This window comes from Condylura cristata, unplaced genomic scaffold, assembly GCF_000260355.1.
Source record: "Condylura cristata isolate star-nosed mole 26May11 unplaced genomic scaffold, ConCri1.0 scaffold00015, whole genome shotgun sequence".
Classification (NCBI taxonomy): domain Eukaryota; kingdom Metazoa; phylum Chordata; class Mammalia; order Eulipotyphla; family Talpidae; genus Condylura; species Condylura cristata.
In genome coordinates this window covers 27,473,329-27,496,993 of record NW_004567116.1, presented here as the reverse complement: position 1 = coordinate 27,496,993, position 23,665 = coordinate 27,473,329, and the positions used below count along the sequence as shown (strand labels likewise).

Sequence of the window (23,665 nt, the reverse complement as noted above, 5' to 3'; positions counted from 1 at the left end):
AAATGAAAGCAATTCTACAATATGCTATACAAGATGAATGAACTTTGAATACATTATGCCAAGTAAAATAAGTCAGTCATAAAAAGACATATCCTATGATTCTGTTTATATAAGTTATCTTTAGTCAAAAATCATAAAGACAGAAAGCATAATGGTAGTTGCTAGGGGCTAGAAAAAGAGAGAATGGGGAGTTAAGAGGTTTAGTTTTTTTACAGGATGGGTGGTGGTATACAACCATGAGAATGTATTTAACAGCACTAACTATACACTTAAAATGGTTAAGATGAAAATTCTGTTATGTATATTTTACTATAATAAAAAAATTGCTTGTAATTACTGAGTATATATGTCAGGTTGTAGAAAAATTAACATGCATGTACATATGTTTGTGTCACAGAGTAGTAATTAACTCACTTAAAGTCTATTAAACATGTATTATCTGTCACTACTGAGAACAAAGATGACTACTTCCTTATTTGTAATTAAAAGAAAAATTACAAAGAGCCTTCAGTAAGTTATTCTAAGAGTGGATTACCAACATTCAGCTAGACAATGAAATCATATTTTATTTCTTTTTCCCCCTTCTTTTAAATTAATGATAGACATTCTGCCAATGGGGATATATAAATGTTTAAATGTTAATACAATTAACTTTTAATACCCACAGACCTTTGCAAAACTACTTCAATAAAATAATCAATACTAAAATCTTTGAAAGCTGCTAAAGTAGCTATATTTATAGTTATTGACTTTAAGTCTGATTTCAACTTTAATTGCCAGAAAATAGTTCCCTGGTTTTGGAAACACACATACACATCACAAACTGAACAAAAGTATTTAGATTCCCATTAACAAAAGACACTAGAAGGAAACAGGAAGTAAGCTTGCTGAGCCAGAAGAAAAACACCCTACTGAGTTTTGACCACAAAGCAAAAAATTCTTACAGGAAATGAATACTTAAGTATCTAGTAATTATAAAGTCTAGGCATTGCAATCGTATTTCCCAACAAAAACATGAATCTCATATAAAAGTTTTTAAATAGAGATGAACAGTTTGTGAAAAATTAAAAACTCCATGTCAATATTTGTGCCACAGACTTCCAAAGTCAGCCTACAACTAGTGCGCTGGTTTACCATCCCCTTCTGGCCTACATCAAATCAATCTTTTTATCTTGAACAAAAACAAAATGATGAAATTTTAGTATTAATAAAAAGAAGCTTTCTAGAAGCTTTCTTTGAATACAAAAATCCCTTCCATAGTATTTGCCACAAGGGCAAACCAAACCTCCAACAGATGTCAATGACTATCTATAAGTTCCTTTGTTCAAATTTAACTATAGTAGCTGCCTCCTTGGCAATTTCTTCCCCATTGGTCTCTGTTCTACTTTCAGGATTTTAAAATGTCACTAAAAAGAATTTTTCAGTTAATGAAGAAAATATTTTAAAAAGTAAGATTTGTTTAACCTTATGCTTTCTATAAAATGTATTTTACTGTGTAGTTCTTGCTACCATTTATCTCTATTAAAATCTTAGACAAAGTAATATATTTAATACAATGAAAAATTTAGTAGACCAGAATGTTTATAATTTTCAGGAATTCTGCTCACTGAACTGGCTTAAGAAACTACATCCCAAATACAAAAGTTGCCTCTATTACAAGGCAACTTTTCAAACTTTAAATATTATTCTTAAAAGTAATCTCAAAAGGCCCTCCCTGGTGGTGCCGCGGGTTAAAACACAGCACTAAGAAGCCCAAGCCACTTCAGCATGAGTTCATCCCAACCTGATCCCCACCCCGGGAGGTGACCACATGGCAAGGAAGACCTCTCCTGAAGCCAGCTGCTCCCCTCAGCAGTGTGCTTCCTTGATCTGCCTGTCCTGCTCCCCACTCAGTCTCTGATGAATCCTCTCACAACCCCTGCACCTCTGGCCTGTACCCCAGTTCTGTATGCATAAATAAGTCTTCAAAAAAAAAAGTAAAAAAAAAAAGTAATCTCAAAAATCATCTAGTCTAACCAACTTTACCTTACAGGTGAAGTAACTCAAGATCTAAACAGTGATTTAACTCTACAATTAATATCCTCCAACTCTACAAAATAATTCTTAATCATTTCACCAATGTCTTAACACTGCTTCTAGATCCTGAATACTGTAGCCTTCTCTTTCCAAGAAATTTATCTTGCCTCTCTTAGAATGTGCTCAAACATAAGTATTAGACAGGGTTTTAATAAAGCAGAGTAAAATGGAATGATTAAACAACTAAATACTTCCTAAGTCCTGCTGCAGTTAGCCTCTTTTAACACTTGGCAGGTAGCCTAAGCCACCTCCAGTCAGACACTGTGCCACAGGGTAAAATTACTGACTTTATCAAATGATTGTATTATTTTTGCTTACCTGGCTTTGACTCATGTTTCTCATAATTAATGTCCTTGATCCTTCTTATATATTTTAGAACATCAGAACCTGATGTTAACCCAGAAGCCTAGTTACTTCCTGGAGTCCAAGCAGTTAGCAGTTATCTGCAACTCTCATGTGACTTTATTTCCCAGATCTGCCTATCTTTAGGATATTACCTATCCTCATTTCTATAAGACACTTTCTGAAGGCACCCTAAGTATTCCACTGTGACAAATAGTAAAATTGAGCAGGAGGGCCCTCCCTGGTGGTGCAGCAGGTTAAAGCACAGCACTAAGAAGCTAAAGCCACTTCTGCAAGAGCTTGATCCCCGCCTGCCCCAGAGGTGACCACATGGCGCGCAGACCTCTCCTGACCTGCCCGCTGCTCTCCTCAGCAGTGTACTTCATCAGACTGCTTGTTCTGCTCCCCACTCTGTCTCTGATGAATCCTCTCACCACCCCTGAACCTCTGGTCTGTACCCCAGTTCTGTGCATAAATAAATAAATCTTTACCAAAAAAAAAAAAAAAAAAGAGCAGGATACAATAAATGTAGGAAAACAATAAAAGGGAGAAACGTGGGAAGCCCTGGCCCAACCAAAGGAAAGGGTAGAAAGAGAAGACACAAATTGAACTACAAGTGCCCCGTTTAAACTAAGGAAGCTAAAAGCACTGAGAATCTATGCTATAGGTTTTAAGTTGCAAAGAAGCTGTTCCCAGAATACTCTATCTTTACATTTTTCTATTTGTCTTGTTATTTTCTCATCTTCATAGGTTCCTGAAGTATGAAGAAACTTTAAGGTCAACTAATCAGGAGGCAACAAGTTAGCTACATTGGAATCACTTACAAAACTTTTTGAAAAAAACAATTCTCCTTCCCCTCAAATTCCACACTTCTATTTTCTCCTCTCACCCATATTTCCAAACACACACAAAATCAGGATTTTGTAGGCCTAAATTCTGCAGGATGCTGTAATATACAACTTAGTTTTGAAAGTTCATTATTTGGTTTACTTTAAATATCTCCTGTAAAAGATAGCCTACTAGTGTTTGTCATTTACAGTATCTTCCTACATAGCATGTCCTATTAGTAGAGTTAAAAAACAAGGTGGAGGAGAGAGAATACAGAGTTCCATGAGTTTGAATACCAACTTTTCTTCCGATAAGCAGTTCTCTAACTTATTATCTTATTGTAGAAACATTCAAAGATATGTAAAAGTAGAGAGAATAATATAGTGAACATTCATATATCCATCAATAGATTCAACAATTATCAACACACGGCCATCTTGTTTCTCCTATAAGCACTATGCCCCTAGCTTACTTGGTTTTATTAAAGCTATAATCTACTACCTTCATTCATAAAATTTTCAGGATACATCTTTACAGTATCAGAATTCATATAACTAACTGCAATACAATTATTACATAGTGAGTTAATCTGGTCTCACAGGCTTCTCATGAACTTTCTCCTGTCTCAGCAAATATAGAGCTGTATGAAGTTTTACAGCATAGATAAGAAGCATGTAGCTTTAGGTTCTCAGTTCCAGTCTTGGGTCATTGGACAGTAAGTAATTCCAGTGTATCAGAAGCCTCAACTTGTTAAGATGAAAACCACAGTTCACCTGGAATGGTAATCTCTTACAATAGTCTGTTTCTCTTAAGGGATAAATGACTTTTCAAAGCTGGGAGGTAAGAATGTAAGATATAGAGATAATGCAAAAAAAAAAGTCCTTTATAAATATTTATATTAAATTCAAGATAATCCATGCATTGTAGCTACTACACACGCATTGTAGATGTATAAGTACATGTGTACATACAGAAATGCGAGGCAGGAGCAGAATTGTTTGAAAGTAACTGGATGCTCACTCTGGATAATCAGAAGCTTTACTGTCTACCATTTGGAGGGCTGAACCTACACTTATGCCACTGCCAGGCAAGAGGTTTCCTTTCCTCTGATAAAAGGGACTACAATATCCCACAGTTCTGAGATCTCTTAGGTTCTAGATAGTTGCCTTTCCCAAACAACTACTATAATCAGCTGATATCCCTAGCTAGAGTGCATGATGTCAAATACCTGGCATCATGTTCTCAGGCTTAACCAATAAAAAGGAATGCCACATTTGGGGAGAGATCTCCACTAGAAAACTGACCCAAGTATGAATTCAGCAGTGGCCTGTCCTGCTGTGGACCAGTGAACCAGTGCCTTCCAATTTTTAAAATAACTGACAGCATAATATTTGCCATTTTAACCATTTAAAAACATATAATGGCTTTTAGTACATTAACAAGTCTTTGTGACCATAACCACATTCTTAGAACACCAACAGACATACCACTTTTGTTTATCCATTCATCAATTGAAGGACATTGAGTTCTTTTTCACTTTTTGGTATTAGAATTATATGTTGCTACACAACATAGATGGAGATAGAAGGGATTATGCTTACTGAAATAAGCCAGAAAGAAAAGGAAAAATACCAGATGGTTTCACTCATAGCAGGAATATAAAGGACCAGGGGAGAAAATAATCACTTTCCATATTAGGATAGGCTATATTACAAAAAATTAGAAAATAACAAGTACTAGAAAAGATATGAAGAAGCCAAAACTACAGGTAGAATGTAAAATGGTACAGCCATTACAGAAAAAAGTTTTGGTGGTTCTACAAAAACCTAAACTTAAAATACTAGCAATTCTACTTCTAGCTTAATTTTTTTTTTTTTTTTGATGAATCTTGCTTAAAGGCTGCCATTTTCTCTTCAGATACTTCAGGAAATGATTACTATTTTCTAAAAACAAAAGTCACAATGAGATAACACTGATACAAACTATTGAAACAATCGACATACTTTGGTTCCAATTTAAAATGTGTAATAAGCATAGTTTTAAAACTGAAAGGTATTAAAATATTGTGTTAGTAAATTTAGAAACAATATTGAAAAGTTGTAAGAGAATTTAATAAGATGTACATCCAAAGTAAACTATAGTTGAAATGGAAAACTGCAATAGTAGAGACTTTTCTAATCATGTCATCCAAAATATTCTTATCTTTTTCATAATCTTAATACATTCTTCCTTCTCTCCCAGATATCCAAAATGGTTTTTAAAGTCATCAATTCAACATAAACCATGCAAAATTCGCTGCTTCTTTTTCCCTAAAAGCTAGTTGATTCACAATACCTAAAAGGTAGGTAAATGCTGATCCAATTTACTGAATTATATAACTCACATTAAAGTGAGAATGAGGCTTAAAAACTTAGAAACCACATATATTTTAAGAAAAATACAAATACATAAAGGTATATACTGTTTCTGGAAAGGAAAATTCCAAACCCTACTGTCTCTCTTCTGAGGGAAGATAACGTACCCAAGCCACCCTTAAACGCAGTAATTACTGTTTTCTCATGTTTATCAACATAGGTACTTAAGGAATATCCTCTAAAAGACTTTTCTTCCTTCTTTTCAGGGTCATTTGTTCAAGCATGTATGGTTAAAAACAACAAAACAATACACATGAGAATTCCTCTAATGGGTTAAAAGCCAAAATTTCTTGTTTCCCCTAAAAAATTTAAAGAGATAAGGAAGAGAAAGAACTATATATCATAAAAAGGACATACTGATAAAAATTATCTTAAATGCCTCTCAGTGACAGATCCTTGACTAGAAGCTTTTTAAATTTATAATCCTAGAAAAAATAGTCTTTATAGCAAGCAATTTTTAACTGATATAAACACATTTAGTCCTTTACCACACAATGTAAAATTCCAAGGATACATAAGAGCAAAGAAAACACAATTCAAAATCCAAAGTGTTTCTTTTACCTAATAAATTATGCACACAAATAAGAATTCTTTGTTCTAAGTTTAAGAAATTAAAAGGAAAAGGCCATACCTGACACATTTGGCCCTGGACTTTTGTAAATTGAGTTGTTCGAATATTTAAAGACTGGCTTCTTGTTACAGTTGCTCCAGAAAAAGATTTTCCATTCACCTTTCTTTCATGGTGACAATTTGCTAAAGATCTCTCTTCAAGAAGAACAGCATCCCAAGGATCTTCCATTGGCAAACCTTGAGCAATTTTCTCATTTTCCGTATGATCTAGCACTTCCACATTGTCCATCTTAGGCTTGCTTAGTGGATCCAAATCTAACCAGTCAAATTTACTAATATCTTCAGACTTTGGAGATACCTGTAGATTGCTGATTGCAGTTTTTGAATTTGTTATCTCCAAATCAGTCCTTGCTTTTCCATTTTTTAAAAACTCTGATGTACTAGCTATTTTGTCAAACAGTTTTGCCATGTCAGGATTGACTGTTGGACGATAGATAGGTAAGCTTCCTGGTGGATGAAAGGGTGCAACATGTGTCAAAGGATATGAAAAATATGGAGACTGTCCTGGAATACTTAAATATATAGGTTCTGCAGGAGGAAAAGTAGGCATCCTTGGATTCAAGCCATTTTGGAATGCTGTCTGTTTACTACTGTATGTTGACTGGTAAAAGGAAGGTAAAGTGTAGGTGGAAGGCGCAGATAATCCAGGTGGCCACTGTCCTCTCTGAAGAGTAGGTCTAAGATAGAGCTGTGTTGAAAATGAAGGGCTAAGAACAGGAGTAACTGGCAATACTGGTGTTTTCCTAGTCTCAAAACTGTCATCCAACAATAGTTTCTCAAGTTCAGCTTGGGTAAGCTTTTCTACATCAATATCTACTGCTCTTTTTTGGGTATCTGACTCAGGAAACACCATGAGATCATAATCTTGTTTATTATAAACTTGTGCTTTTTGTCTGGTGTTGGTTGACAACTCAAAACTTCTCTGATTATCAGTCACTTGTCTGTCCTTTTGCAATTTTGCTAAAGCCTCTGCTTCCATTTGTAATGCTTCTTCTTTTCCCACATCTTTTGTTCTGGTTTGTTCGAGACATGAAGATGAACACTGCTTAAATTCATTCTTGCTGGATATCTGAGCCATGTCCACTTATAAGAACAAACTTTTCCTAATCTAATTTTTTCTTGGAGCTTCCAAAATATCAAGACCTACAGGTAAAAATAAACAACACTTAGATTTTAAACAACAATTAGATTTTTCAAACTCAGATTTATTTTTTGCAAACTACCTTAAACGATTTAGGATTAAAAGTCACAAAAATATAAAGTAAAATGAGCAGATGGAGAAGGATCTGAGTAAAGGAACACTTTCAAAATATCTTAAAACACTGATGACTTAAGTTAAGGGACATGTTTAGAGATATATGACATTAACCCATTCCCTGACCTAACACGAAGGAAAACAAGTACAGTAAATGAACTCAAGAAGCTTTCACTTCAGCTATTACAATGGCTGTGGTTAACCATGGCACTACTGGCATAAACACTCCTGGAAGAATTCTTGGCATAAAATGGTTTAATAGTTAGTCATATATTTTAAGAGTTTGGGAAGAGTTAACTATAATGTAAATAACAAGTCAAAATCGTTTCAATACTATGCTACTTGATAAATTAACATTAAAAGCATTTAATTTCTAAACAATAAATTCAAGGAATATGATTTATATTAGAACTTCTTATGAAAAACATAAGTTTGTAGTAGTATAAAATATTAGAAATGTAACAGATTAGAGTAAGATAAAAGTGTTAAAAACTTTAGAAGTCATAGTACTCTACTTACAGGCTAAATTATAGCTGAATTGATCAACTTCTGTTTGATCAAAGCAGTTAAACCAAGATACAATATTAAAATTTCTCATTTTCTAATTGCTAAAATATTTTTAATCACAGACTAGAAGACAGTTCATTAAACTTTCTCATTGATTCATTTATAAAATTTATACTCCTCTATTTAAAACTCTTAATTCAGACCAAGATTACCATATGAAGCACTGTGACCAAATAAAGAGTTAGTTATGTATGTAACAGGGGGCACATTCCATACTTCTAATCAATATGATATGGAAGTTAAATGTGGGTTCTGGAGTTCTACCACCTTTATTTTGAAGTTGTACACCTCGGACAATGAAAACTTTTCCATAAGCCTTAGTGCCCTACTTTTAAAATGAAAAAGCATCTATCTGTTATACTGAATATAACAATACAATTAAAAGTACTTATCCTTGGCCTGGAACATAGCCTTAAATAAATAACATCCATTACTAGTCTTACTCTGGCTTGAGATACACCTAGTTTAAATGACTAGAAAGCACGAGTGCTTCTGTTTACAGCCCAAGATCTTTTCCAGTACAGTGCTTGTCTATAGCATATGCTCAATAAATGCTCGATGAAAGGAGGCTGGGAAACACCCAATATGAATTCAAACTAATACAACACATCGAAAGTCCAGTTGTTGAAGCAATGGCCTCATCATCTTTCACTTCATCATATATGAAAAAATGATTAGTGATCAGGACATAAAGAAAGAGGTAGCTGAGGATGAATATTACTTTGCACTTCCTTTCCTACCAATATAGGTGATTTTCTGAGATACTCCATGGAAAAGCTATTCCAAAATTTTCCTTACTATGGTAGACTGCAAAAAACATTATTGCTGTAGACTTAAAATATGAACTTTATTGTATATAAACATTACACAAGAGAAAAAAATGTAAACAAATACTGACTTGTTAAATATGCATGAAGTACACAGAGGAAAAGTACTGATGCCTACTAGTTAACTTCTAAATTCATTAAGTATGATGAATTGATAGATAGGGGGATGGTAGATGGATAAATATGTGATTCGTAGAGGAAAATGTTAATGCTATAGCCTCTTGATGGTAAGTATATGAGTATTTACTCTGAAATTCTTTCAATTGGCTGCTTGATTGAACATTTTCACAACAAAATATAGAAGGGGATGAAATGGACACAAATTCTCCAATTCCAGCAAACATACCCCTTTGCAATGTGACTCATTCAAAGGTGGAATCTACTTCTCCATTCGGTCTGTGATAGTCTTGTGACATGCTCTGACCAATCAAATGTTAAAGAAGTGACACTGTAGGCATTCCAAGTTAGGTCATAAGAGACCTAACTGCTTCTGCTCTTCTTTCTTGAACAGCAGCCACTGGCAGGTGACTATTCATGGACAATGAGTGGGCACAGAGGCCCAGCCAAAAGCACAGATCACCAGATATGTGGGTAAAGTCACCATTTTAGACACTACATCCACAGTCCAGATAACCACAGCCATATGAGTGATCCAAGGCAAAATGACAAAAGAAACCATGCTGCCCAAGTTCAGAGGCAAATTGCTAACTTAAAGAATTTCTTTGGACTGGTTACAAAGTGATAGATAACTGATAAATCTTTTCTTCTCTTCCTTGAAAACAAAACTGAAGTGAGTTACCTACTTCACAACAAATTTCTGTGCTTTTACTTCCCCCATCACCACAATCAACTTCCTTCACTTGTCCTCAGAGAATAAACACCTCCCTTTTCCTTTCTGAACAGCTGCCCCTTTCACTTACAGCCTTAATCCTACTGAATTCCCCTATTTTCTTTTTTAATCAGTGATTTTCTCCTTTGCATTGTTTATTTCTCCTCTACTGGCTCATGTTTTTCCACTTGCTCAGCCTTTCTCCATACTGAAAGAGAAAAAAATCTTACCATACCCATTCAGACTCCAGTGGCTTGCATTTTAATTTTCTTTCTTCACTGCCAAATTTCTCAAATGCATGACCTAGAAAGTTCTTTTTTACTCATTCTGTCTTGGAAAAACTCTCCTCCTCCTTCAGAACCCAATTCAAATAGTCCCCTTGCAGAAGTTTCTTAAGTAGGTCCCACCACAATTCATCTTTTTAGCTCAAATGAAGATTCTTATTTAATTCTGTAGACTTTATGCTGGTTTTGCCTGCTCAGCAACCTTCTTCAGAAAACTTCTTTTTTGAAATTTACTTATCTCCTTTTTATTCCACTTAATTCACACTAGGTGGGCCATCCTCTCCCTCACCCTGGCCCACTCCAGAGGATCCAAGTCTGGCCAGTCAGAGTTGGTAAAATGATAGGATGTAAGTTTGATACTGCAGTAACCACCTTCTCCATCACTTGATGCAGAATGAATCTAAGCCACAGAGAGCAGAACTAAGATAAATGAGATATATTTTAAATATTAAACATCTGGATTTAATCCATGCCCAAGGTCAGTTATTTATTTATATAAGCCAATATATCTCCCCATTTTGGTTTAAGTGAGTTTAAAATTACTTCTGCCATGATCACCAGAAATATCTTGATTAACATGGAATTTGTAATCTGTGTATTTATTAACAGATTAAAATAAACTTAAATGCAGCGATGATTTTGATCATTATTTTCCTACCCACAACATTTAAAAGAATGTTGCTTAATAAACATGGAACTTTATTTAACAAATACATATTTTAAGAGGAAGGAATGAAGGTTACTGAACTGTCTTAAAAAAGGGATTTCAGATGGTACATGACTATGGATATACAGTAGAAGAAATGAGCCAAGTGTAACTGACTGTTACTGAATACCGTAACACACTGCCCATTTTTCATAAAATCAAGTGGATTAGAACAAAACAAAAGATACTGAACTGTGTTACAATTCATCTTCTACAAACAATTCAGTTTTTTAACCTCCAAACATGGAAGCCAGAAGAATACTTAATAATATGAAGGAAGGGAATGATATAAGGGAAATCCATGTGTATACGCTCTAAATATATTCATAAGCACACTCAAATAACACTGACCACATATAGTCCCCAGTAGGATATAACCCAAATATTTATTAATCCAATCAAAGGTTCATAGTCTGTTTCAATGTGCAACTTTTGACACCTATGTGTTTTTACATAACAACCACCAATTTCTCTCACTTTCAGGACACCCATTAGGCTTCTTACAATTCAACTCAATTCTGAAACTATCTAGCAGCATTAGTGTCAGATTCCACAGAGTATAGGTATAGGCTCAGTCCAAGAAGACTTCTTGCTTATTTTTAGTTTAGATGCCAGTCAACAAGTGTTGGGGCCCCAGGTAACCCAAACATCTATTCAACTAGGGTACAAAGTGTGGGCACCCAACACTTCAGGTTTGATAATTTGCTGTAACAGCTCACAAAACAAAAATTATTATCACCAGCTTATTATAGAAGAGATAATTCAGAATAGCCAGATAAAGAAATGCATAGACTAAAGGGGCAATATATGGAGATTCCATGATCTCTGTGAAAGTGCCACTATATCAGCACCTCGATATGTTTACTAACCCAAAAGTTCCCTTCTTCATCTTAAGAATTTCTGTAGTGATTTAATTACAAAGACATATTACAATTTCCAGCTCCTATCTCCTTTTCCAAGGTGAGAGGGCTGGGAACAAAAACTCCAATCCCCTAATCATGTTCTGATCTTTCTGGCAACCAATTCAAATTCTAAATCTATCTAGGGGTCCCAGACACAGTTACTTCATTAGCAAACAAAAGACATAATTCCAGAGATTTCAAGGGTTTTTCAAATTGCATGTTAGGAGCCAGGAACAAAGACAAAGCATGTCTTTCATCACAGCTCAATCAATGTATCAATAATTCTATATAGCAATACCAATGAAAAAATATAACTATTTTTTTAAAGTATAAAACTCTGAAATATAATACTAAGTAGAGAGATAAAAATACACAGAATGATTCCATTCACGTGAAGGTGAAAAACTAAACTATATTGCTTAAATAAGCTTATATAATGGTAAAAGTGAAAAAAGGAGGGAAAGATTAGGTTAGTGCTCATGGAAGGGTTCATGATCAGGGAGAAATACATTGGGAACTTCTAGAATATCAGCAATATTCTAACTACTAATCTAATGACTAGTTACCCAAGTGCTTATTTTAAACAATCATACATGCTTTATGCATTTTTCTGTTATTTCACATTAAATAAGATCCATTCTACATATTTGAAACATCACATTTCATATCTATATAATACATGGTATGTGAAAAACAACAAAGAACACTTACATTACAAATAGTCTGTGGGGTGTTTTTTTTTTAAGATATATTTATTTATGCATACAGAACTGGGGTAAAGGCCAGAGGTACAGGGGTGGTGAGAGGTTTCACCAGAGACAGAGTGAGGAGCAGAACAGGCTGACTGTCAAAGTCCACTGCTGAGGAGCAGCAGGCGGGTCAGGAGAGGTCTGCCGCACCCTGTGGATTACCTCCAGGGTGGGGATCAAACTCATGTGAAGTGGCTTTAGCTTCTTAGTGCTGTGCTCTAAACTGCTGCGCCACCAGGGAGGGCCCTCTGTGGGGTGTTTTAAATGAACACAAATCCAACTTTTTAAGAGATACTATGAAAAAATACAAATACAAGAGCCTCTGGTACAGGGGTTAAAGACATAGCACTATCAAGCTATCTCCAGCCACTATGGCATGAGTTCTATCCCTGGCCAGGGAGCTAACCCACATGACACAGGTGAGCCCTCTCCTGTTTCACCTGATGCTCTGCTCAGCAGTGTATTTCAGTAGGTCAGCCTGTTCTGCTCCTCACTCATTCTCTGATGAATCCTCTCACCACCACCACCCCCACACACACCTCTGACCTACACCTTGGTTCTTATACACATAAATAAGTCACTTAAAAAATACAAATAGGCCCCCCTTGGCGGTGCAAGGGGTTAAAGCACAGTACCATGAAGCTCCCCGCAGCTTCCATGTGAGTTCAATCCTCAGCCCCAGAGATGACACACATGGAGCAGCAGACCTCTCCTGTCTCACCTGCTGCTCCCCTCAACAGTGTATTTCATCAATCTGCTTGCTCTGCTCCTCAATCATTCTCTGTTGAATCCTCTCACCCTGCACCTCTGGCCTATACCCAAGTGCTGTTGCATAAATAAACAAACCTTTAAAAAAATACAAATAAGAGCTACCTTATCCCTTATCATTCACCATTCTGTAAGCTAAATTAAGAACACTGCCCTTACTGATTAAGAGATATGGGGAAAGGGCATATAAGACTGCAAAAAAAAAAAAAAAAGACCAACAAATTTTAAAATGTGATTTCTCCATGATTTTCACCATCTGTGAATCACTTTATCAGCACTGCATACAACATGACCAATTTATGCAAAAAATATTCGATTGCATTTTAAAATATAAATAAAACGCTGAAAAAGACATTACTATCAATAAATATGATTGCATACTCTTGTCATCATATGTATACCCAGTAAATTTACTTTACTTATTTAAATTAAATTAGAAAATCTTAATTCAATTATAGCTTGTCGGAAGTCAGCAATATGGTATTCATGAGGTAGGTGTAGATATATGTATATAATATCTTATAGCTTCAAATATTGTGAACTGAGCATTTCTTCATTCCTACTTATATTCTTGCTACTATCCTAAACCAACCATCATCTCTTGACTGGATTACTGAAATAACCTCCCAATTTGTCTCTGCTACTCCCACCTTCAGACTATTTTCAACAAAGCAGTCAGCATATTTGAAAACCTAGATCTTGTCACCCTGTAATAGGGTGGTCCCCAGGAAAAGGGCAGTTTAACTGCCCCACTCAAAGGAGGGTGGAGCTGAGCACCAAAGAGAAGAATCTGGAGAGGAGACTAAAAAGGAGGGGAGCAGGATGGAGAGCCAGAAGGAAACTGAGGGAGGAACATGGAGCAGAGACATGTGAAGAAGCTGCTCTTGTTTCTTGACCCTAGACTAGTTGAAACAGAAGTGGGTGAGAGACCCGTGGGGACGTTAACTATAGCAGCATTTATCTTGATTTTGATTTTGCTCTTTTCCTCCCAGACTTGTCTGGCCATTTTTTGATCACTGTGGGTCCCTAGCCAGAAGATGCTTTACACCTTCTGTGGCCAGCTTTCAGACCTTGCTTTGGGCTACTCTCTTTTGGATGGACTTTTAGCCACAAGAGGATGGGTAACTTTGGGTGTTTAATTTACAAACTATACTCTTTGTTTTTTCTGTATTGCACACTAATTATATTATACTTTCCTTTCATTAAAGGTCAAACATAGTTTATCTTGATGTAACAGATGGCAGAACCTATTTAGAGCGCGCAATGGGGGTTTCAGGGGTGCCCTCTCACTGTCCTGTAACAACCCCTCTGTTCCAAATTTCAACAGTTCTTGTTTCACTCAAAGAAAAGGTAAATTTTTTTACAATTATTTGCCAGGGACACTAATACTTGATTTCCCTCCTACTGCTTCTCCTATAGATAGCTCTGCTATTGTCAGACTGGCCTCCTTGTTGTCCACCAGTATGTTATACTTCTCACTCAAAGTCTTTGTTCTTCTTTTCACACTGGCTAGACTGCATTTGCCAAGTAGTTGAAATGTTCATTCTCACCTCCCTGTACTGCAACAGTGACATTTGAGCAAGTTTCTCCCTGTAACCTAGTTAAAAGTGCACCTTTTGGTCCCTCCCTGGTGGTACAACAGGTTAAAGAGCAGCACTAGGAAGCCAGCCAGCCAGCCAGCCACAGCCTCTTCAGCATGAGTTCAATAGAATTCTATTCCCTGGCCAGGGAGCTGACCCACATGGCTAAGCAGACTTCTCCTCTCTCTCGCACTGCTCCACTCAACAGTGTACTTCTCAGTCTGCCTGTTCTGCTCCCCACTCAGTCTCTGGTGAATCCTCTCACATCCTCCACCCCTGCCCCACACCTCTGGCCTGTACCCCAGTTCTTGCATGCATAATAAATAAATATTTTTAAAAAAGAGTACATAAAAATACTAGCTCAAATACTGAGTACAGCTGAATAGGATAAAATCAGAAGCATAGATGGAAGGGTCTGGCTGGACAGGAAGAAACACTTCAGGAGACAAAAGTGATAATGGAAGGAATTGGTACGTAAATGAAATAGGAGAACGGGGAAGAGGCAATGGCAAACAGATTTACTTTTCACTATTTAAACTTTGGTAGAATTTTAAATATTTCATCATTTGTAAGCTTGGTTAAGTTTAAAAGAAGGTAATAAATGTGCAGTAGAGGAATTTTCACTTATTAGGAAATACAAAGTAGTAAGACTATCACTCTCACCCCAACAATGAAAAACAAGTTACATAAGATAAAAAGTTTTAAGACATTATTAGAGAACAGGAAACAACAAAAAATGTGATGCATTAAATAACCAAAAAGTGATAAACTCTTCACTGGGGAGGGAGCCTCACTGCTACTCTCACTCCAGCGCAAAAGCAAAAGAGATACACCTTAGTCTAACATAATGAGAAGTCAGTCCTTTAACAAACTCTTCAGATCACATGTGATCAAGCATACAGATTAAAATTGTGAGAAGTGTGCAGGTAAAACTGGCATAAAATAGATAGATAACACACTAAAATCTACGGACAGGGCAGAAGAACAGAAAAAGACACCCCCCTGGAGAAATGTGGAACTCCCCTTCCTCAAAGTACAAGGGACTAAGTCAACCTCTAAAGGAAGACTGAACAAGTGAGCAGAGAAAAGTACACGTGTGGCACTCTAAATTTTCATCTACCAATGGCAAGATAATGGAAGGAAAAAGATCTCTAAAGCATTGCAGACCTTCACAGACAACTGCTCTCCTGAGGCTGGGTTAAAAGCAAGACAGTAACTCCTGAGATACAGAAAGCAAGGAAGCAGTTGAGAACAGACTCCCCAGTGACCTAAAAAGTTGGCAACTAAGCTGCAAAACAAATTTGTGGACGCAAGTCACTGCTCACATCCCATCCTGCTAAAGAGAAAGTCATGATTCCACCCCAAAGTATTTCAACCTATTGTTGAACTGAATCAAAATTAAATTAAAAGTTGCTGCAAAGCACAGAGCCATCTCACTTATAAATCAATCTTTCAATTTAGCAGCTTGACAGGATAAAGAACATTTTGGAGATAAATATTAATCAAGAGAACTTCAGGCTCTAATGTTTTATATAAGGCCTCTGGCATATAACCAAATACTGTGAGACAAAGAAAAAGGAAAATACGATCTATGGTCACAGAAACAGTCAACATAAGCTGACACAGAATGGTCCAAATTTTGGAATTATCAAACAGGAACTTTAAATAATGATGACAATAATAAATGATCCAGTAAGATAAATGGACACTATGCCTGAGGGGTGTGGGTTCAGCAGAATCATACAATTATAAAAGAATCAAGTAGAAATCCTAGGAAAGAAAACTGATTCAGAAATGAAGAATTATATGGATTTAACAACAAAAGAAATAATTCATAAACTTTCAAAGAGATCAATAGGAAATATCCAAATTAAAACAAAAAGATAAAGAAAGAGTGGAGAAAGGTAAAACAGCAACATATGCATTCTGTAGGTCAACTTCAAATGGTCAGACAGAAAAATATTTTATGAGAAAATGCCAAAAAAAACCTCCACAAGTAAAGAAAGACATCACTAAACAAATCTTAAGAGGTTGAGTGAAGCTTAAGCAGGATAAAAATATTACTAGGGAATGAACCTAGTGGGGTCACAGAATAATGGAGATCAAAGGATTACTCAGAAGAAATGACTTCAGTTCTTATTGAAGTTGGGGGCAAAGACAGACTGCCTCAGAATGTGTCTCAATGGCATGCTGATTATTTTGAATTGAAAGAAATTAAGAGACAGAGGATGCAAGAATGTTTTCTGCCCGAATTATCTATCTCCCTAAGTACAGGAAATAAGACTTCTCTGTGGTGGTGTAATAGCTGAAATGACTGCCTTCTCAACCCAGACTAAGGTTTACAAGATCTATTTTCAATGGATACCTACAAAATTACTTTTTCTTTAAATGACAAAATTCTTTGTTCCGTCCTTTCCTTTTAAGTGTATTATCCCCTTTGAAACTTTATATAACTTCAATGGAATGATGAGATGGTAACTTCATTATTCTATGAATGGCCCTTCCCATGCATACAATTAAAGTTTGTCTTTTCTCCTGTCAATTATTTTCCAGCCAAAGACAGAGATTTTGAAAGGCAGAGATTAGTTTCTTCCCCAACACAATAAATTTTGTGGAGTTAAGCTCAAATCAATCTTATTTTCTAAAAAGTATGTTCCTAAAGAAACGAGGGAGGTTTATTTGATTTGTAAAGTTTAAACTTTTTCTCCAAATTTATATATGCTAAATATGCAGAGTTAAATTTCTAAGTTGAGGTTATGATACAAATTTCTACATTTCAACCTAACATATCATTCTGTAGATTTTCAGTTAAACATTTTTTAATAAAATCAAGAACAAATTAAATCACCACACTCAATCACACAAAAAAATCAAAAAATCTTCACTTAGAAAAATAATCCTAAAAATCTATCAATACGAACACTCAGTAACTTTGGGGCTTGGTATGGATAGAAGAGACCCAGCACATCTGTGCCCCCAAAAAAAGCAAAAGCAAAATCAAGAGAAAAGCTGCCATTGTTAACCTCTCCACAGATTTCTCACACAAATCTATTTTAACCAGTCCAAGACTAAGAAGCAAGCACACTTATTTCACAAGTCTCTGCTCCATCTGCCTCTTCCAGGTCTCCTCTAGCTCTCCATCCTTCTTCCTTTCTTCCTCTAGCCTCCTTTCTAGCTCCTCCAGCTCCTACTCCAGGGAACCTGGAACTGCCCCCCTTCCCTGGGGAGTATCTGATTTAGTTCCTATTACAATCTGGTTTACCCTGATCAAAGATCTCTATTTGTTCTATAGAAAATGGACATGAGAAAAGAAATGGAAACTGGGAAATTAGCAGGTAATTGAAAGAGTCTAGGGGGAAAAATCAATGATTTGAACTAGGATGAAGTGGTTTGATTTAAACAAGCAAATATGGTAAATTGAGACAGGGAATAGAATGCGGCAAAAAAAAATATGACAATGGTTTAGTGGGGGGATAGTATTTTTTTTTTTTAAAGATTTATTTATTTGTGCATACAGAACTGGGGTACAGGCCAGAGGTGTAGGGCGGTGAGAGGCTTCACCAGAGACAGAGCGGGGAGCAGAACAGGCAGATCAAGGAAGTACACTGCTGAGGGGAGCAGCGGGCGGGTCAGGAGAGGTCTGCCACGCCATGTGGTCACTCTGGGACAGCTTCTTTGTGTTGTGCTTTAACCGGCTGCGCCACCAGGGAGGGCCGGGATAGTATTTTTAATGGTGTAGTCAAGGAAAAGATGAAATTGGAACTGTAACCTGCCATAGAAAAAGAGTATCATGGGGAAAAAGAGAAGAGAATCCTTGGACCCTCCCTGGTGGCACAACAGGTTAAAGTGCCATACTAGGAAGCTAACCACAGCCACTTCAGCACGAGTTCGGTCAGATTAGGGAGGTGACCCACATAGCATGCATGGCTCCTCCGGTCCCGCCTGCTGCTCCCCTCTGCAGTGTATTTCATCAGTCTAACTGTTCTGTTCCCCACTCTGTCTCCAGTGGGTCCTCTCACTGCCCCTGCACCTCTGGCCTGTACCCCAGCTCTGTATGCATAAACGAAATCTTAGAGAGAGAGAGAAAAGACTTCTTGAATTCCTTCACAATTTTAAAGTTGGATAATACTAATCTGGCTTCTGCATTCTTTAACTCTACAACACTCATAATTGTGCTCTACCCAAGTACTACAAGCAATTGATAAGGGGTTAACTCTCTCATGTGGATTAAAAAGTAATGAGAATAGTATAGTCTAATAAGTACTAGTAGTTATTACACTACTTTCAACCCTTAGAAATAAGTTTATACATATAAGTTTATATGTATAAACTTATATGTATATACTTAGGAGTAACTTTATACATATAACTTTATACATGTATTCACAATCAGGGTGTTCATCCAGAACAACTTTAAGTATGAGTATGTGTATGTGTATGTTTGAAAGGGGAATAAAGAAAGGAGGACAAACCAGCAAGAAGTTCCTGTTGAAAAACATTTTACTGACAAAGCACTTTCAATCTAACTCAGAATCCCAACAGTGTTACAGCTTTGTGGAGATAATTACTGAACTTTGGACTACTTTCCTGTTCATTCATTTAACATGAATCATTAAATATAGCCTGAATTACTCCTAACATGACAATAGTAAGCTTTTGTGTTAAATGTTATATACATGCTATCATTTCTAACAGGGCTAGGTAGGAAAAATAAAATTGAGAACACCCCGAGTAGGAGACACTGAAAAACTGATATAAGTACTTCTAGAATTTTTTTCCCTAAACACCATCCACCAATTGCATGAAGCTGTTAAGTTTGTAGAATAAAGAAAACAGACAACTGAGTTTAAATAATCTTAAAACTAATCTCCCTTTGAACTGGAAAAGATCATGTTTAGTGAGATAAGCCAGAAAGAGAAAGAAAAATACTGGATGGTTTCACTCATAGCAGTATAATGGACCAGGTGAGAAAATAATAAGAATAATGAACAGCCACATACCAGAGACATTTTGTGGGGGTAGAGTGGGGAATGGGATAAAAAATGGGGGTGGAGGCGTGGGGAGGGAAGTGCACAGGACTATGGTGATGGCACACGAGTGACTTGGTAATGGGAAACCTGCGGGATTACAACTGAGATGAAAAAAAAAAGTACAAAATGATGTAAAAATAAACTGTTAAAAAATAACTAATCTCCCTTTGTCTTGGGTTTTTCTCATCTGTAAAACACAGATCTTATCTCATAACGTCAGTTAAAAAAATTATAAAGAATGACAAGCATATAACAGTTATTTAAAAAATCTGTATATTACATCTGTCCAGTTACTGGGAACAGCCATTTAAAAAGTCAGTTTACTGCAATAAGACATGAGAAGATGTCACAGGGAAATGCAAATCAAAACCACAATGAGATACCGTTTCACACCTATTAGAATAACTATATATATTTTTTAAGTGTTGGCAAGGATGTGAAGGAAACTGGAACCCTCATACTTTGCTGAGATAGAAATGTGAAATTTATGCAACTATAAAGTTGCATAATTCTCCTTGTAGTCTACAACATTTATGTGCACTCTCCAATTGTGTTTTGACTCTATCATGTCATAAATAAAACTGCAGGGAAAAGGAGGAATACAAAATATACACAGAAGTACAAAATAAAGATATCAAAAATGAACAACCTGAAAAATATCCTACAGTGGCATTATCTCCAAGTAGGAGAACATAATTCCAATCAAAAGAGCATACTACTAAAATGACTAGAATTATAAATCACTAGTAATACATTTCTTGGCAGAGCTTGTCAAGACTGCCCACCTGTGTCTACGCAGGTATTTCTTTTTCCTACTAAATGTGCCCTTTTAAAGTAGAAGAAAAACACTAAAACCACTTCTCATTGAAATGTTTTTCCTTTTCCTCATTGTTTGTCCTTTTCAAGTAGGATTCAAGATAGAAATACAGGATTTTCATATTCTAGATCTGCACCATCCAGTAAGGTATCTAATAGCTACCGAGTGCTTAAAATGTGACCAGTCCAAATTGAGATATAAGTGTAAAATGCATTCCAGAATTCAAAGATTTACCTCAAAATGTAAAATATCCTACACATATACAGGAAAATATACTATACTCAAATAGGAAAACTTATACAGTATTAAGCAGTATCCTTAATATCTCACTCATAGTATTGCAGCAGGATCTAGAACTTATTATTTCTATCCCCACCTCATTAATGGTAGATACTCATTCTTCAAGACTCACTTTGAGCATCCTCTCTCTCAATAGATGCACTTATTCTCTCTCCATCTCCCAGCCCAGATGACAAATCTTTTATAGTATTTTGGGACCTACCATTGCCCTTATAACCATACTGATATAGTTTTAAGTTTGTCTCCACAGATGGCCTAGAGAATTTGAGGGCAGGCACTGTCTGTCTCACACTGACTGTCTCTCTCTCTTTCCATCCCTGAAACCACTGCAATGTATGGCATCCTTGCAAGCCTTGTGAAACAATTATAGCCACTTTTTAGCTCTTCTCTGATTTAACTAGCATGTCAAATCACACACTATTTGAATGCATTGCAGTAAAACATTCACCTTTATCATTTGCCTGCCTTAAATTCTTTTTGGAATATGGCCGGTATAATATCAAAATAAAAACAATGGGAAAATGCATTTTTTAAAAAGTACTTTACACTGCTGCTCTGAAAAGTTTGGTCTCATGCTCTGATAAAAACTCTGAGCTTTTGGGATTCAACACTCTTGTTAGGTATAAGAAGTTCACTTATTGAATGTGCTTGCTAAGAGCAAAAACACTGCTAACAAAAGATTCCTGGACAGAGAGACTGATACAGCAATCTTTAATTGAAAATTTTAGGAACATTCACAAGGCAAGAGGGAGAAACAATATAGATAAAATAGATAACAACACACAGCATTTCTAAAATTCCTAAACGTAAAATTTCTAAATGTAAGTATGCCAATTTTTATGTTCCACAAAACAGGAAGAGCTGTTGAAACTTACCAAGGAAAACATTAAAATAGAGTTGGCCAAAAAAGTACACATGCAAAGCAATAACTACAGATTTTCATAAGAAAAAATTGCGTTAGAGTTTAGACAGTTAAACATGGAAAAAAATTTTATCTGTACTTTGTAGCCATATAAAATCTTTTTGAATTTTAACAAATTTCTTTACTTGGTCATTATGCCTTTTGGTATTCAAAGACTGTCTTAAGAGTTCCAAAGTTTATATACTTCAACAAGGCACTTGGGTCTAATTTGCTGCTATGAAGAGCACCAACACGTCCACTGCAAATCTGCTAAGAGACCTTGTGCAGACCTGAACCGTAAGTCAAGGGTGCAAAGGTACAAAGTCTTTCCTGGGATCTGTGAGCAGCCTTCTCCCTTTATATTGTCTTCACTGCTGTTCTAACAATAGCTTTCTTCTTTTCTACATCTCTTCTAATCTGTGGGTTGATGTTTCAATATATTAAACAATATTCTCAACAGAGCTTTTCTGCCTGACACCCACATGGAAAGATTTTTAGGGTAACGCTCTAATAGGTAATCCTGTTCAAAAGGAAACACTCCTTACACTGAAACCAACGCCCACTGTTAAAAATAAATAAATAAAATTACAAGCTCAAGTGCTATCAAGTGAATTTAGGGAAAGAATTAGTACTATGGACACTCTCCCAGTTTATCTCTAGATGTTGCGCCTCAGTTTTCTGCTTCCTCACGGCCTTCCTCAATCTCTGCCCTTCCCCGGAAAAAAAAAAAAAAAGAAATAGAAAATCACAGCTGGCGAATCTCGTTTTTAAAGCCAATCATTCAGTGAGGGAAGTAAGTATGTGCTTTTCCCCCGTGAATTATTTACTGTTCCCCCGTTACTCAGGAAGAGTTACGCCAATATTTTCCTTTTGACAGTACTCTCAAAAAGATGAAGCGCTATATATACACTGAAATAGTACAGTCTTCCCGAAACAAGTGGATTCGCGGCAAAGTAACGATCTCCGGGAAGAGGGAAGGAAAAGTCTTCAGCCCCAAAGCCGGAGATGGGACCAGGAGGTGAAAAGAACCGGGGGGGCGGGGGGGGAGGCATAATAACAGACGGGCAACACACAGTCGCCAGAGCCTAACAATTCCACCGGAGAACAGAACTGGCACCGCGGCTCCAACCCCGTCCCCCGGCACCGGGGATTGGGAGGAGGGAGGGGGTTGGTCTCCCCTCCCACTTTGGGACAAAACTAACTCCCAGGCACCACCCCCCTCCGAGACAACAGGGGCCTGGTGGGGGCGCGGGCCCTCCGCACCTACGGAGGGGCAGTAGACACCGCCTGGATAGAAGCAAGGCCAGGAGGGTGGTGAGTCGGGATAGGGCAGCGTCAAGCCCACGGGATGGAGGGTTAAGGGGGAGGACCCGGGGGGCTGGGAGCCGCGGCAAGGGATCCTCCCATCCTTGTATCCCTCTCCGCCGGTGGACAGCAGGGGTCTGGGTACCCACCCTCGCCGCTCCGACCGCTCTTCACCTCACGCTGCCTGAGCCTGAGCCGCCACCACAACCCGAGCCGCCACAACTGTCACGGTCCGAGACATTTTCCCCTCAGTCGCCTCAGCGGCCGCGGACAGCTTCGGCGGACTCCGCGGCCAGCCAAGCACCACACGTCATTTCCTGCCAGGGAAGCACCGCCTCCCTTGGCCAGGCGTCCTGTGGATTGGCTGGTGCAGACGACCTACCTGAGGTAGTGGGCGGAGCTTGAACGAGTCCCGTGAGGCGCGGATCGCTGTAGTGGTGCCAGGGTTCGACTTCCCTCGGGGTTGCGGAACTAAGCCTGGACGTCTCTCCGTGCTGTCCCAGACCTGGGAAGGGCGGCCTTTGTGGACCCCAATCGCTTACCTTTCCAGCCCCC

The 23,665-nt window shown here is 37.2% G+C and overlaps 1 protein-coding gene across 4 annotated transcripts in view; it reads right to left on the bottom strand.

Annotated features, from left to right (window-relative positions):
* The window catches only part of PIK3C2A (phosphatidylinositol-4-phosphate 3-kinase, catalytic subunit type 2 alpha), an 81,775-nt gene extending 58,389 nt beyond the window's left edge, over positions 1-23,386 (bottom strand). For all 4 annotated transcript variants that reach the window (XM_012725643.1, XM_004683011.2, XM_012725644.1 and 1 more), the window contains exons 1-2: positions 23,260-23,386; positions 6,292-7,433 (exon numbers count right to left, since the gene is read on the bottom strand). In XM_012725643.1, coding sequence (XP_012581097.1) covers positions 6,292-7,368 — 1,077 coding nt within the window. In that variant the 5' untranslated portion in view covers positions 7,369-7,433; positions 23,260-23,386. The remainder of the gene's footprint in view (positions 1-6,291; positions 7,434-23,259) is intronic.
* Between the last annotated feature and the right edge of the window lie 279 nt (positions 23,387-23,665).